Below are 16,489 nucleotides of genomic sequence, written 5' to 3' on the forward strand. Positions count from 1 at the left end.
TCCTCAACGCGGACAGTCTACATTGCCTTTATCCACCCGCGACAGTACTAGATCGGAGCATTTCTCGTACCCCCGACCTCAGCTGATTCGACTTAACAGCTGGAACTAAAATCCCAACTCCTATGTTTGTCTCACTCACATGGCCCGACTTGACTAAAACTTGCACTGTCAAAATTTCAGATAGTATAAACGGAGCCACTCACATCATATTCAATTTCCCGAAACCACTGTTAACCGGAAATTCAGTCCACACCAGATGTTATTGCTATTCCGAAAATATGGGGATCTAAATTTAGGTAGCCCTCTAGATGCTGGGAAAATGGCCGTAAAGTGGGGGAATCTTCTGAAAAACTTTAAACGCTCATGTCTCCGTTAATACTGAGAATTTCGAGAAAAACTTCGCCATGCTATTAACATAGTATGCTGGTCCAAGCCCAGGTAAAGGAGAAGGGTTTGAGGCAACGTACTCTGTACTATCCTCAGTAAAACAAAAATAAAATGCTGAGATCAGGGAAAGAGATAAATAGAGTATAGTCGGAGTTATTCTACTATGCTAAATCCTACCTGATCTCTCTTGGTGACAGGCCCCGCGACAGGTCGACCAAGAAAATGCATAGAATGTCGTTACAAACATGATGATCGGATTAAGTCACAGGCCTCGGAGAAATGCTAGGGCGTCCACCTCAGTCGACGCGGCAGGGCGGGCCGCGGTCCTATCGAGAAATGGGCAAGGGTTCTTGACGCAAGCAAGTTAGTCCGCACACAACGAACAAAACAAATACGTGTCTGCACACTAAATGTTGATGCCCCAACTGGAAAGACCGAGGAACTCGCAAGAGCCCTTCGGAAAAGGCGCATTGATATCTGCGCTCTGCAAGAAACCCGATGGTCTGATATCAAAAGCTGCGACATTGCACGTGAACGCGGTAAAAATGGCTACAAACTTCTCTATTTTGGTAACCCACATACTCAATATGGTGTTGGCATTGCCACCTCAGAGGGTTTCCGTGATGCCATTAAAGAAGTCGAACGATTGGCTGATGAAGCTCATCATAATATCAGCTGATCGCACTATTCACTTCTTCACCGCATGCGCACCACAGACAAGTCGACTTGATGCCGAAAAAGATGCCTTTTGGCAACTTCTCGATAAAAAGACTTGTCACGTGCCTTCTGATGACTATATCATCATTGCCGGCGACGCTAATGGTCATGTGGACGAAAACGTAACAAATACCATGGGGGAAAGGCGTTTTGGAACGCGCAGTCAGGGTGGCGAGCGTATAATCGACTTTGCGGACACCCATGACCTTGTACTTATGCATACATGGCTCATTAAATGATTGCCTCATCTTCCTAGATTTTACAGTGGGAATGGTATAACATAAATTGACTATATTCTCATAAGGCACCGATATTTTACCACCGTCACTGATTGCAAAGTCGTTCTCTATGAAACTATCGCACGTTAACATTGGCCGTTTATTGTCATCCCGCGAATTAACCCACGGATAAAACAGCGTGAGGAACGCACTGACCAGTCGCGCATGAAATGGTGGCGATTTCGTGAGAAGAAAGAAGAAATGATCTCACTTACGCGATTACCAACCATTACAAATGTGGAAGAATCGTGGAACCAAATGAAAGACACGATCCAGAAAGAGACCTCTGCAACCCTCGGGCCAGGTAAGCGGTACATCGAGATACTTAGCTTTGGAATGACGATGTTGAAATGAAGGTCCGTCAAAAGAAACGCCTCTACCATAAATTTCTCGACGATAAAACAGGCAAATTTATAAGAATTCCAACCGGGAAGCAAAGAAAGCGGTCGCTGTCACCCGAGCGGACCATTACAAAAATCTTTACGATAAACTGGACACTCGGGATGGCGAGAGAGATCTGTTTCGACTTGCTGAAAGCCGTAACGAACGTACACAGGATATCGGACACTTCTGTTGCGTTAATGACAAGAATGGTACTTTGCTTACCAACCGTCGAGTCGCAACGGATAGGTGGCGAGAATACTTCGAGCAGATTTCAACTGAAGAATTTGCTCATCCTCCACTTCCACAATCATTGCCGACATTTGGAGCACTTCCACCTGTCAGCGCAACTGGTGCTCAGAGGTGGCGGCGAGGAAGATAGGGCGGCAACCCTATCGGCCAAACCAAAACCAAGTGCCCGAGGAGAACCTCCATAGTGGTGGCACCGGGAGACGCTGTATTCACTTTGTCGGCTGTGATGCAGTAGGCGAATGCTCCAAAGGCCTAATTAGGGCGATCAGACCCGAGTCTGCACGGGGACTCATCTGAAGTGGCAAATTGGTCACGAAACCTTACCCGGGATATACTGGTACCATGGGAACCGAGAAAGCCCCTGGACTCACATACTTCGAGTGAACTCCTATTGTATGTGAGGACAGCTCGGTTATTTGCGGTTGGCCCCCCTAGTGGGAGTTTCATGGGGGTTTTTGGTCATGCTCAAGCGAGAAGAGGGGCCTCGGCGTGGCGTTGCGTTTCAACACGGGTGCCGTACTCCATAGTTCGGTAGAGATTTAGGTAATTCTTGCATTCACCAGTATGAATGCTAAGCCATGCACTTAGTATAGACTGGTACCATTGTTGCTTGTCTCAGCGGGGCTCTGATTGTGGTCACAAATTCAATCTGTGTCTGAAGAGGACCGTAGGATTAAGTCTCCACGACAGGTACCTACGTTAAACACCAATGGGCTTAACTATCAGTGCAACTGAAGTCGAGGAGGCAATAAAACGAATGAAATCGGGGAAAGCCACAGGACCTGACGACATCGCATCTGACCTCTGGAAAGCGAAGAGCTGGGACCCAACACTGTGCCTCAGTGAATTCTTTAATCAGGTTATTCAAGAAGTTAGAGCATTGGTGATTGGAAAAAAGTACAACTGTTCCAATATGGAAAAAGAAAGGTAGTTACCATCCGATCCGATTACTTTCAAATACCATCAAGATTTTAAAACGCATTCTTGACAACCGTATTCGCGAAATCGTTGATCGGATTTGTCAAAAACTGCGGAACTACTGACGCAATACACGCTGCGCGGTTACTCATGGAGAAACACCATGAGAAGCATTGCTCTCTTTACATTGCATTTCTGGATCTAGAAAAAGCGTTTGACAGTGTGCCACACGAACTCATCTGGTATGCTTTACGACAACACTTAGTACCAGAAGAACTCGTGCGCTGGATTCAATTGCTCTACCACGATCCGGAAAGTAAAGTTCGAAGTATGGCAGGTGTATCAAAACCGCTTCGTGTCTCTGTTGGTCTTCATCAAGGAAGTGCCCTCTCACCACTCCTCTTTGTTCTTGTTATGGACACCGTCACATGGGATATCCAACGTCCTGCACCCCACACACTGCTTTATGCAGATGATATTTTCCTAGTATCTGATAGCAAAAATGATCTCGAATAACTTGTCCAAAAAAGGAATGATCGCCTCATGAAACACTGTCTCAGATTGAATCTAAACAAAACTGAATTCATGACGACTGATCCCCATGATACAGGCACAATCACTGTCAGCGGCAGTGATCTGCCCAGAACTGAGCGATTCAAATACCTCGGGTCAACGCTATCAGCCAATGGAGAACTGCGTTGTGAAATTGCTTCACGCTTTAACGCAACCTGGATGAAGTGGCGTTCCACAACTGGTGTTCTTTGTGATCGACGTATCAACGAACAACTCAAATCGAAAATTTACCGTAATGTTGTCCGTCCTGTCGCTCTCTATGGTTCTGAGTGTTGGCAGACCATAAAAGACAATGAACGGCGTCTTGCGGTAATGGAGACGAAGATGCTACGTTGGACTAGTGGCGTCACACGTTTAGATCACATCCGAAATGAGGATATCCGCGATCGTTATGGGGTTGCACCGATCGTGGAAAAGTTGCGAGAGAGGCGTCTTCGATGGTACGGTCACGCAATTTGTGCTAACGAGAATTCACTTGCCAAGATTGGTCTGAACATCGAAGTCGATGGTAAACGGCCAAAAGGCAGGCTGAAACAACGGTGGCTTGATACGCTGGATGGGGATTTAAAAGCCTCGAGATTGCACCCAGATCAGGCATTCGATAGTGCCAAATGGCGAAACCGATCACGACGAGCTGACCCAGCTTGTGAACGGGGAAAAGGCTGAAGAAAAGAAAATTGAGAATTTCGAGAAAAGGAGCTTAATTCGTGATCACTTGGATAGAGGAGATTTGGACTTTCAAATGGTATATAGGTTGGGGGGTCTAGGAGCTGTGAAAATGCCCGTAAAGTGGGAGAATCTTCTGAAAAACTTTAAACGCTCATATCTCCGTTAATATTGAGAATTTTGAGAAAGGTAGCGAAATTCCTGGCCAATCGTTCAGAAGACACTTTGAAAACGGTTGGGTGTTTTGGAAACGGGGAAACGGCCAGATAAGTGGAAAGATGTTTTGAAGACTTTTAAACCCCGATGTCTTTGTGGTAGCTGAATTAGTGAAGTGAGTTGCACTTGCAACATTTAGATATTCTAGTTTATCACTGAAAGTCATGATCAAAGTGTGAAAGGGGTTCAAGTTGTATGCTCTTAAATAATCGTTGGCATAACAATCCATATTTGGTCAGGGCTTTGAAGTGCGTTAGAGCACTTCATTCAAGACCGTAACCGTACACTACCGAACACTGTAGGAGGCAATGTGGTCAGCATTACGCTCGCCCGAGATTATTACCCTCATTTGACTCAGGTACTCATTCACAGCTGACTGAATTGGTATCCGATATCCAGTCACGATAACAGATTTGAAACGCGACATTCCATTACGACCGCCTTGCTCTTTACTTTCTTTTAAGGTAGTGTCTAGGACAGGGTCAACATGATTCGCATCCTACAAATCAATATGCACCGGAGTGCAACCGCTCACGAGTTGCTAGCGCAGTTCACTGTGGAGATCAAAGCTGATTTAATACTCATCAGTGAGCAGTACCAAAGCAAGGGCCCAGTTTCATGGCACCCAGACATATCAAGTACCGCTGCCATCTGGGTTCGGGACGGCACCCTGCTTAGGGTTCTTGCCCAAGGCCGAGTGGACGGCTTTGTCTGGACTCGGTGTTCAGGGATAACGTTTTTTAGTGTCTATCTTACTCCGAATGAGACGATGCCGAACTTTCGTCGGAGGCTTGGTGCTTTAGAGGACGCTATCTTAAGCATGGATGGGCGGATCCTGGTCGGGGGTGACTTCAATGCTAGAGCGCTTGAATGGTGACTTCAATGCTAGAGGGCTTGAATGGGGCCTCATACAGATTCCAGAGGGAAACGAATTCTGGAAATGGCGGCGAGAACAGGACTGGTAGTTTTAAACACCGGATCCACCCCAACGTTCCGGCTGCGAACCTTCGCGCCGGAATCACTGGTGTGGCTGGTGGACGGGTGGCGAGTTCTGGAAGACTTCTGGGCAAGTGACCACCAATACATTGCTTTCGAAGCGGTGGACACAAACTCTCGGTGTGCGCCACCCCGGCGATCTTTCTGTGCATGGAACGTCGCGAAAGTGAACACCGGGAAGTTTGTCGAAACTCTGGGAACAGATGGGACCACGCTGGAGGGTACTCCTGGGGGCCGTGGCGCCGTAGCCGACACTGTCGTAAATTCAGTTATGAACCTGATAACGACGGTTTGCGGAGCCTCCATGCCCAGGAAGTTATCGAGGCGCCGCAAACCTTCCATGTATTGGTGAACAGTGGAAATCGCAGAGCTCCGGAAGGAGTGTCACAGGCTCCGCCGCTGAACACAACATCTAGGTGACCGGGAGGAGGCATGTACCATAATGATGGAGTACAAATCAGCCAAAAGAAGACTCCGCAGCGCAATAAACAAGAGCAAAGGTCGCTGCTGGCAAGATCTGGTCGACGAGGTGAATGGGGATCCGTGGGGACAAACTGGTAACCCGAAAAATCGGAAACCCTGTTCACTTAAGACCGAACAGATGGACCACGTTTTAAGGTCACTCTTCCCTGCGCACCCCGTATGGTAGGATGACGTCGGCGTGGAGAACGCAGAGGACTGTCCACTTTTCTAAATGAAAGAGTTGGAACAGGCAGTTCTCTCTATGAAAAACAAGAAGGCGCCAGGACCCGATGGTATTCCAGCAGAAGTATACAAACCGGTATTCCAACACGGCCAGACCTACCGCTCGGCGCATTCAACGCTTGCCTGAAAGAGGGCATTTTCCCTGCTCGTTGGAAGATTGCGAGGCTTGCGCTGATCCATAAAGGGAAAGGTGACCCCGAATTGCCGCCTCCATACCGCCCACTATGTATGCTTGACACTGCTGGGAAGGTGCTCGAAAAGCTCATCAGAAGTAGACTCGCTGAAGCGATACGCGCTGCCGGAGATTTATCTCCCCGGCAGTTTGGTTTTAGGGCAGGGAGATCGACAATTGATGCTGTCATGCAGGTCGTGGACGCCGTTAGACGAGCAGAGGCACATAGCCGCCGAACTCGACGGGTGGTGCTCCTCGTAACACTTGACGTCAGAAACGCCTTTAATTCCGTAAGATGGAAAGACATTCTAGGCACACTAGACAATGCTTTCAACGTGCCGGACTATCTTACTTATATTGAGGGATCTGAGGAACCGCTCCCTGCTCTATGAAACACTAGAGGGTCAAAGGTGGATGGAGGTCACGTCGGGGGTAGCACAGGGGTCCATCCTAGGGCCGGACCTCTGGAACGCTACCTACGACAGTCTACTTAAACTTGATATGCCAGAAGAGTCGCGCCTGGTCGGCTGTGCAGATGATGTCGCAGCGCATGTTTTTGAACGCACTGTCGAACAGGCGCAAAGCAGACTAGGCATATTGATGCGATGGGTAAGCGGATGGATGACTACTCATGGTTTCAACCTCGTACTGGAAAAAACCGAAGTAGTCATCCTGACTAAAAAGAGAATTCCGACCCTGCGTCCCATATCGTTCGGCGAGTCGATAATCGAGTCAAAATCAGCCGTAAAGTACAGGGTGCGGCAGCATAACTTCCTTTTTTAAAATGCACGCCACTCAGTTAGTTGATGTCATAGCGGAGCGCTAATGGTCTCGTTCAAGAGGGGATACTGTAAAGTTTTGTTCCGACACGGTTCAGTCGCCATCATGCGTTGGAATAGTGAGGAACGTGCCTTTGCCGTTGAGGTTTACTTTTCAAGCGGATGTTCGGTTATTGCAACACATCGTGCATTTCGGAATCGTTTTAATTTAGCCCCGTTGGCTCCCGTCCCAAACCGCAAATCAATTGTTACATGGGTTACTACATTCAGACAAACTGCAAGTGCGACAAAAGGAAGAACTGGAGCCCCTCGGTCCGTTAGATCACCTGAGAACATTGAAGCAGTGAAAGCGTCAATGTTGTGATCGCCACGGCGTTCTGCGCGCAAACAGGCATCTACCCTTGGACTATCCGATCGTTCTGTGAGAAGAATTCTTCGTGATGATCTTCATTTTCATCCCTATAAGATGGCGATAGTGCAGGAACTTTCAGAGCGTGACTTCAATTCTCGGATGAACGCGTGTGAGCTTCTTCTTGATGTCGTTCCCGAGGGTCCTATTGTTTTTTTAGCGATGAAGCCCATTTTCACTTGTGTGGGTCGGTTAACAAACAAAACATGCGCTACTGGGCTGACACCAACCCTCGAGAATTGCATCAAAAGCCATTGCATTCACCCAAAGTCACAGTGTGGTGTGCAATTTCCTCAGCTGGAATTATTGGTCCCTGGTTTTTTGAGGAAAATGAGGTTACAGTGACAGTGAATTCGGACCGGTATGTAAACATGCTACAGAATTTTTTTTTCCCACGGCTAGAAAATTTGGATTTGGGGGACACTTGGTTCCAACAAAACGGTGCAACAGCACACACTTCAAGAGCATCGATGGCTGTTTTGAGGGAACACTTTCCAGAGCGCCTTATCTCAATTAGAGGCGATTTGGAATGGCCGGCACGCTCTCCCGATCTGTCCCCTTGTGATTTATTTCTATGGGGTTTTTTGAAATCCCGTGTTTATGTGAACCGTCCAAGAATCCTACAAGATTTGAAGACCACCATCCAAGAAGAAATTGCCAACATAACACCTGCTATGCTAACAAGAGTCATGACAAACGCCAGAAATCGGTTTACGCAATGTATGGAGAATGGGGGACGTCACCTAACAGATTTGATCTTCAAAACAATGTAAATAAAAACTTTAGACATGTACCTACATTATAAAAAATAAATAAATATTTTCCGATGCATAATAATAATAATAATCGTTGGCGCAACAATCCATGTTGGATCAGGGCCTTGAAGTGTGTTAGAGCACTTCATTCAAGACCGTAACGGTACACTAGGAGGCAATGTGTTCAGCATTGCGCTCGCCCGAGATTATTACCCTGATTTGACTCAGGTACTCATTCACAGCTGAGTCGACTGGTATCCGACGTCAAATCGCGATACAAATTCCACTGCCACCAGTGAGATTTGAACCGCGACCTTCCGTACGATAGCCTTGCGCTCTAACCACTCAGCTATCCGATGCATACAATAGTTTTTATTGAGTTTTGAAAAAAGGAAGTTATGCTGCCGCACCCTGTACCTCGGGTTGACTCTTGACTTAAAGATGAACTTTTCTGAGCAAATCAAAGCAGCAGCGAACAAGGCTGCAGCTGGAGTTGCGGCGTCAAGTAGGCTAATGGCAAACATTGGGGGTCCTACGTCCAGCAAGCGACGTCTCCTGATGAGTTCAACGCAGTCTGTCCTGTTCTGCGGCGCAGAGGCATGGGCTGGCGCTCTTAACAGTGGTAGGTATATCGTAAACGCCTCGCGCAAGTACAGAGACGGGGAGCTTTGCGGGTAGCGTCTGCGTACCGCACTGTCTTCGAACCGGCCGTGATGGTGATCTTCGTTGCCCTTCTTGCTAAGGAGCGTCAAGCCATATACAAACGCAAGGGAGATGAGCCAAGGAAGGTGGTTGCTCGCGAAGAACAGCAACGCGCTCTAGACGAGTGGCAGCTCTCTTGGCAAAATGAAACTAGAGGCAGATGGACTGCGCGGCTCATCGGCAACTTAGGTGCGTGGCTGAATCGGAACCATGGTGAAACTGACTATTTCCTTAGTCAATTTTTAAGTTGGCATGGAAGTTTTCAGTTTTACCTGCACAAGATTGGGAAGGAGTTGTGGACGACGCCCACCACATTTTTTTTTTCTTGTGGAAGGTGGGGTGGGGTTCGTCAGCAGCTCTATTTAAACACAGGGGATCTCTCTCCAGACAACATTGTGGAAGAGATGCTGAGGACTGCTGACAGGTGGAACCGTGTTGCCCACTACGTTCGGGTCCTTCTTGTTGCTAAGAAGATAAAACTCGACCGGTGGAGGAGCTGGACAGCAGAGGGTTCCTTGAACTGACAGTTCCCTTCCTCCTCTCCCCTCCCATTCGTGAAAGGAATTCCCTGATTTGAAGGCTCCGCAAGGCTGGAGAGTTCGGGGACTAACCCGAAGTAATGTGACAAACGGTTCCAAGCTAGCTCTCTGACGATGGGGAGGTGTTCGGGCTCTTCTTGTCGCCCCTCTTGTTGGTGAAAGGGATTTGAAGGTTCCCAAAGCCGGGAAAAAGGGAGGGCTAGCCCGAAGTAATTTGTCAATCGGTTTCAGACTAGTTCTCTGATGACTGGGAGGTGTTTAGTTGGTAGTCCGACGAAATACCGAATCGGGAGTCCAACACTGTGTGCGTAAATGCATTCCTTGTGGAATAATGTGGAAAGGGACAATCTTGATAAGTTCAATTACATTTTGAAATTGCTTCTTCGAGGAGACGAGCAAGTGGTGACCTTGATGGTTTAATGACACCCAGTGATAAGGTAGGTGTGAATCCTTCTAAAATATTTTGGATGTTATGTGCTTTGATAGTTGAATATTATAATTCAACTTTATTGGTTGCCCTGGCAACGAATCTAACTAAAGCTTTCATTTGAGGACATTTTAGACGAGAACTCTGTAAATCCCTTTACTAGATTTCGTTATTATTCACTATGTAGCATGTGTGGATAAGCCCAAAAATATTCAGAAATAAACTATCAATTAAACAAATGTTTACTGCAAATCAAGATATCTGGAATTTAGAAAAGTCAAAAATATTTCTTGTGATTTATTCTACACGTAGGAGTTTCCCTTTTACTGATTATCGACCAAACAAAGCGGGTATCATCACATACAATACTCAAAGGAATTCAAAGGACTCCGGCTGTACATAATTATGATTCTAAAGAAATTCTGCCTGAGATACTACCCACCAGGTAAGAAGTTTTTATTGTGAAGCTGCAAGCAAACGTCAGTTCCTGTTTTTCAGGGATAGCACTCAGCTTTCAAAATGACAACGGCGAGGAGGAGCTTAGACATATTGATTTGCTGGACATGAACAGAGAGTACCAGGAGTGGCATTTATTTTAACAAATTTCTACATTCCTTTCTCTGTAGAACGGACCTGAGTGCTCTAGCTACGCGTCTCATAACCACTGAGCCTTTGCTGAAAGACGAAATGCACTCCCAGTTGAAAGATGTCCTTGTGAAAATAAGGGACAAATTGAGGGAGCCTACTCGGAAGAAATATTATCTGTACAGGACCTTGTGTTCACACATTTTGCCGCTAACCAATGTTAGTTTTGATAGAAACGGGGAGAGATGTTTAACTGGAAGCTATGATAGAACCTGCCATGTAGTAAACACGAAAACTGGAGAGGAGGAGCATGTACTTCGAGGTCATAATAATGTTGTGTTTTCCGTTGGATTTAACCAGCCTCTTTGGTAAGTTATTAATATATCGAACAGGCTGCTATCTACTTCTAGATGCCTTAGTATAGCGTCTGACATTAAGCTTCCTCCAAGGTACCTTAAACTATTAGGTTGTTGCGCATGACATGGTCGATTTGGTAGTAAAATTTGAAACGACTGTAAAGCTTACAAAAATTTATGTATGCCAGTTTCGGGTCCAATTTTTGGATGTTGATAAACTCGTCGAAGGCAATTTTGATGGCCTCTTCATTCCTAAATTGTTTTTTCTGCCAAAAAATGATCCAAATTCTTAAAAAAATGGTAGTCGGTTGGCGGAGGATCCAGTGAATATGGTGGTTGAGGCAGAGTCTCATACTGCAATTCGTTCAATTTGTGAACCGTTGTTCTGGAAACATGAGGTCGTGCATTGTCGTGAAGCAGTATCACACCATCTCTGTTGACTAATCTCGGCCGTTAAATACTCAATTTCTAGTGCATTTCCTCGAGTTCGGCATAGTATTTGTGTGCATTTATCGTTTCTCCAGGTGCCAGAAAAGAATAGTGGATAACACCAGCTGTAGACCACCAAATAGTCTCCATTACCTTCTTCGGGTGGAGACTCGGTTTCGGCATATGTTTCGGTGGCTCATCAGCATCTACTCATTGTGCCGATCGGCGATGATTGTCGTATAATATCCACTTTTCGTCACATGTCACTATTCTGTTGCGGGAGAGTAAAGAACTGCAAATTTCTATTCGAAGCACCATGTTTTGCTCCGTAAGGGCATGCGGAACCCATTTGTCGAGCTTTTCTACCTTTCCAAGTTGTTGCAAGTGCCGAGAAGCTGTCGAATAGTGTACGCCCAGTTTCTCTACAATGTCTGTCACAGGATGACGTGTCTCGAATTCGACTAGCAAACGCAGCTCGTCGTTGTCAATCGATGGTCCTGGATGTCCACGTGGCTGATTTTGAATGTTTACGTCGCCTGACCGGAATTTTTCGAACCACCGCCGTGTGGTTCGTTCGCTTACTGTATCAGCTCCAAATGCGCTGTTAATATTCCTGGTCGTCTCCGCTGCTTTATGACGGAGTTTAAACTCATACAGAAAAAGTATACGTTCTTGGCTCTTTTCCATTCTTTTTTTCCTTTTTATTCACTGTTATCACAACGATGGTCAAAACTGAGATGACTCTTAGATTAAATGTAGGAGTATTTAAACTTCATTATCCGATACCAATAGCGCCAACTGGTGGTGATTTGATACAGCAAAATCGCAACTAACTTTACTTGATTGCCAAATCGGCCATTTCATCTGCAACAACCTAATACTTTGCACAATTGCTGGTCACTGTCGCAGAATATATATGGAGATTTCATTACTCCCCCCACAAAATTGCTGACAATGTCTCTCCAAGTGGTAATTTAGCTTGCAATGACCCATGTCAATTCCCACTATTATCCAGGTTCTTTCTAGTGAGGTCTAAGCAATCCGGCAAGTGCTTGGACTCATGTTTCCCATGAGCAGCCTGAGCTATTCCATTCCAGAGAAGTCGACGGAGTATAGTTCCCCCCTACCGTTTCTCCCAATTCGTTTGTACCATAGCTACAAAACCCTTGCCGATTCCACAAAAAGACCAGTTTTTTCTGCCTTCATGCTCTTAGCATGTCTTTTAATGTTAATGCTTCTCAGCGCCCTTATGAGGGATCCTAATATGATTCCTTGGCCGTCTTGAAATATTGCTGGGATGGGGGTATCCACTTCCGTTGATTTCAGTGGTTTTTCCATGTTACCCTAGCTTTCGAGCACAAATCTTCTCCTTTTCGGCAATTTTCTTATTTCTTCCTTCCGTATGCTATTGGGGTTGTCAAACAGAATGTTATTGTCCTCCTCCGTGGGATAGCATCCCAGAAAGATAGTTTTGAGAAACAAATGTGACCTGTCCTCCTCCTTCTCAGTAAATAATAATAATCGTTGGCTGGTTCTTCGACACCTTCCAATTCCTGCCTAGTCCATAGATAACTGTGTTCCCCAGAATTATGTCTAGTGATGCTGGATTTTCAGGTAGCTTGTTGACAAGCGATGGAAAAACTGTTGGAATATGGACAACAGTTGCACCATCTATTCATCGACTTTAAAGCCGCCTATGATAGCATAGCCAGGGTAAAACTGTACACGTACATGAGAGAATTCGGTATCCCGACGAAATTAATAAGACTGACTAGGCTGACCCTGACCAATGTGCGAGGCCAGGTAAAAGCAGCAGGATCACTCTCAAGATCATTCGACATTAACAACGGTCTACGACAAGGAGATGCTCTATCATGTGTCCTTTTTAACCTGGCCCTCGAGAAAGTGATCCGTGATGCTGATGTAAATGCAAGAGGTACGATCCTCTTTAAGTCCACCCAACTACTGGCCTATGCTGACGATATCGACATCATGGGAAGAACCACCCGAGACGTACAAACTGCCTTCATCCAGATCGAGCAGGCGGCGCAAGATCTTGGGCTGCACATCGATGAAGGCAAGACAAAATATATGGTGGCAACATCAGCACCGAAGACGAATCAACCAACAACATCGAACCGCACTGGTCAAACACGAAGAAGAATAAGGATAGGAGAATACAACTTTGAGACCGTTGACAATTTCTCCTATTTAGGGTCGAAAATCACAACCGATAACAACTACGATGATGAAATCCACGCACGGTTGTTGTCAGCCAACAGAGCCTATTTCAGTTTACAAAAACTGTTCCGCTCGAAACGTCTTACCATAGGGTCAAAGCTCTTACTGTTCAAGACAATGATCTTGCCAGTCCTCATGTATTCCTCGGAAACTTGGGTTCTAAGCAAGAAGAATTGCGAACTCTTGGCTGCGTTCTAGAGAAGAATTCTCCGAAGAATTTTTGGCCCCCTACATGAGGATGGACGATTCTGTAGCCTACACAATGACGAAATCTATGAGCGATATCATGACCGTCCGGTTGTGGATAAAATCCGGCTCAATAGGTTAAGGTGGGCGGGTCACTTAATCCATATGGATGAGAATGATCCCACCCGGAAAGTCTATAAAGGCAATATCTATGGTAGAAAAAGAAGACGAGGCAGACCCTGCCTAAGATGGAGCAATGGCGTAGGCCAGGACGCCAGACAGCTTTTAGGGATATCGAATTGATGGACCTCAGCGCAAAACCGGGATGTCTGTTATTAAGGCAGGCTTAGAGCGGATATCGGTTATTGCGTCGTTGATGATGATGATGATGATCCACCATCGCTGTCAAGGGGGAGTAACTTCTCTTACTCTTCAATTACAGCAATTATATCGTCGTGGTAACCGACTACCGGCAAATTAACTACACCGTTGTACTTAATGATTCATATCAATGAACCCAGTACAGAGTCCTGTAGATGGATCCGTCATTAGTGTCATACCAGGCCCGCCTTTTCGCTAAATAGCTCTTAACAATAGCAGCGAGATAGGTTGGAATTTCAGTCGTCGCCAGGGATTTCCGTGTCGGGCACCAATTGACGGAATTTAGTGTATTTCGCGCTCAAGATCAGTACCACCCACTTTTCATCACTATTCTTCAGCCAAGCCAGCGACCAATTTGATGAGATCAAGAGTTAATCTGGGTCTATGGAGCCTATACTATCAATCTATTTTAGATTATCCGTTCACACATTATCTCCATAGTGTCCATGAAGATCTATAGGAGGGCGGATCACCTGGAGGTTTACCGGCCTTCAGCCAACAGACGCCATTGTTTAAGAGGGTGCACTCATTTAAGAAACCAATCATTTCGATTCGATAGCCAAATATCATAGCGGGGCAGTTAGTGTCTATCTGAAGCGCTGTTGAAATTTTCCTTCCTAGCCCAGAAATTTCCATACGTTCTACTTCTTCCAGAGATAACAGGGGATACTTTGAGGATATTCTTAAAATCGAAGTGGGAACTCATTTTGGCAATGTTCAAATAATTATTCCTAAGTTTAAACAAATAATAATCCTTTATCTTGGAACTATACCATGAATATCTATCTTCCTGTGTCATGTTACAGTGATCGAATCATAACTAGTTCATTCGACAAAAGCGTAAAAATTTGGCATGTCGCCAATGGGGCTTGCTGCAATACATATTTTGGTCACAGTGCGGAAGTAATTGCCGCAGAATTCAATCCTCACAACTTCGACACTATCGCCACAGCATCCATGGATAAGACATCCAAAATTTTCCATGTGGAGACAGCACAAGAGATAGCTTCTTTGAATGACCACCAAGCAGAAGTAATATCTTCCAGATTCAGTAAGGAAGGCAATTTGCTACTAACCGGTTCATTCGACAAAACTGCCATTATATGGGACACAAGGACTCATGAGTAAGTTTTCAAGGCTAACTTAGGTCTTAATTTGTTGAATGACTCTCTTTTTAGATCCATTGGTGTCCTTCGAGGTCATACCTCGGAGCTCAGCAATTCAATATGGAATTTTTCTTGTGCGATGGTGGCCACAAGCTCCTTAGACTCTACAGTTCGTGTTTGGGATCTGCGGGATCTAGAACGGCCACTTCACGATATCAAAGCACATCGAAATGAAGTTTTGGACATAGCATTCGACTATCCTGGAAGAAGGTTAGCTACAGCAAGTAGCGATTATACCGCGAAAGTTTGGGATGTTTGCGGTGAACTTGAAATGCTGGCTACGATGACCGGTCATACGGATGAGATTTCTAAGGTACTCCCGCATAACTTTAATGAATTAGTATCAAAGGTCGCATGATGCCTTCCATGTCCTTGGCAGAGATGAAACCGATATTAGCGTTCATGCATTTCTCATATTTCCAGGTTTGCTTCAGTCCACCTGGAGGACTTTTGTTAACTGCTTCAGCAGATGGAACTGCGCGAATATGGCTTTCAGACTCTGGAATTTGTTCTCAAGTGCTGAGTGGTCATGAACAGGAATTGTTCTCCTGCGCTTTCAGCTATACAGGCGACGTCATTATAACTGCTTCCAAGGATAATACGTGCAAAATTTGGAGATGATACGATTGGTACACCGTGAATTTGACGAGTGATAGTGAATAAATGTTAAATTTTTGGAAGCGGGTATTGTTTTCTATGAACAATGTTTTATAATGATCACTAGGTAAATTTCGATGGTAAAACTTTGGAAAAATATATCACATATAAATGTAAATGGAATTGTTTATTTGACCTATAGAAAGTCCTCAGAGAAACAACCAGGTTCCAGGAACCATTGAGATACGACACTTTTTTTTAGGAACTGGGGAGTCCTAAGTTCGCATCCACTTAATGCCGGACCGGACCAAATGGAGAGCAACTTGCTTGCTTGCTTCAAAGAAACTTTTGCAAAATTCTTTCATAATAAAATCAATCAATCACATTCGTATTCAATGAAGAGCATAAACGTAACATAAACACATCAAATTAATAAATAGTATTAATAATTTTTCTTTTTTTAGTGGCCGGTTGTGAAAGTAAATAATTTAGGTACCAGTCGTTGGTCTTATCATACTCAAAAGTACTTCTGATCTGCATCTCGTCAAAAGATAAAGCACATAGACGTTCCTTAATTTGATTTTGATAATAATTGCAGCACAGAATTCACGATTTTGGGATTTAGTTTTATCTTTGCAGCCCATTTCTTTAGTGTCGGCTCTGCTGGCAGTGCTAC

General features: G+C 45.2%; 1 protein-coding gene across 1 annotated transcript; it reads left to right on the forward strand.

The window, feature by feature from the left end:
* Nucleotides 1-10,139: 10,139 nt before the first annotated feature.
* Nucleotides 10,140-16,260, forward strand: LOC119651760 (dynein assembly factor with WDR repeat domains 1). Its single transcript, XM_038055498.1, has 6 exons — nt 10,140-10,317; nt 10,371-10,446; nt 10,499-10,825; nt 14,857-15,174; nt 15,229-15,529; nt 15,640-16,260. Exons 1-6 carry the CDS (start codon nt 10,278-10,280, stop codon nt 15,835-15,837), a joined length of 1,260 nt encoding a protein of 419 aa, XP_037911426.1. The 5' UTR covers nt 10,140-10,277; the 3' UTR covers nt 15,838-16,260.
* The last annotated feature ends 229 nt before the right edge of the window (nt 16,261-16,489 follow it).

This window comes from Hermetia illucens, chromosome 3 (genome assembly GCF_905115235.1).
Source record: "Hermetia illucens chromosome 3, iHerIll2.2.curated.20191125, whole genome shotgun sequence".
NCBI lineage: Eukaryota > Metazoa > Arthropoda > Insecta > Diptera > Stratiomyidae > Hermetia > Hermetia illucens.

Coding starts and splice junctions, on each gene's coding strand:
- LOC119651760 (XM_038055498.1), top strand. CDS start 10,278: ATGATTCTAAAGAAATTCTGCCTGAGATACTACCCACCAG. Junction 10,447..10,498: donor TTGCTGGACATGAACAGAGA/GTACCAGGAGTG, acceptor CTTTCTCTGTAG/AACGGACCTGAGTGCTCTAG. Junction 15,175..15,228: donor TGGGACACAAGGACTCATGA/GTAAGTTTTCAA, acceptor CTCTCTTTTTAG/ATCCATTGGTGTCCTTCGAG.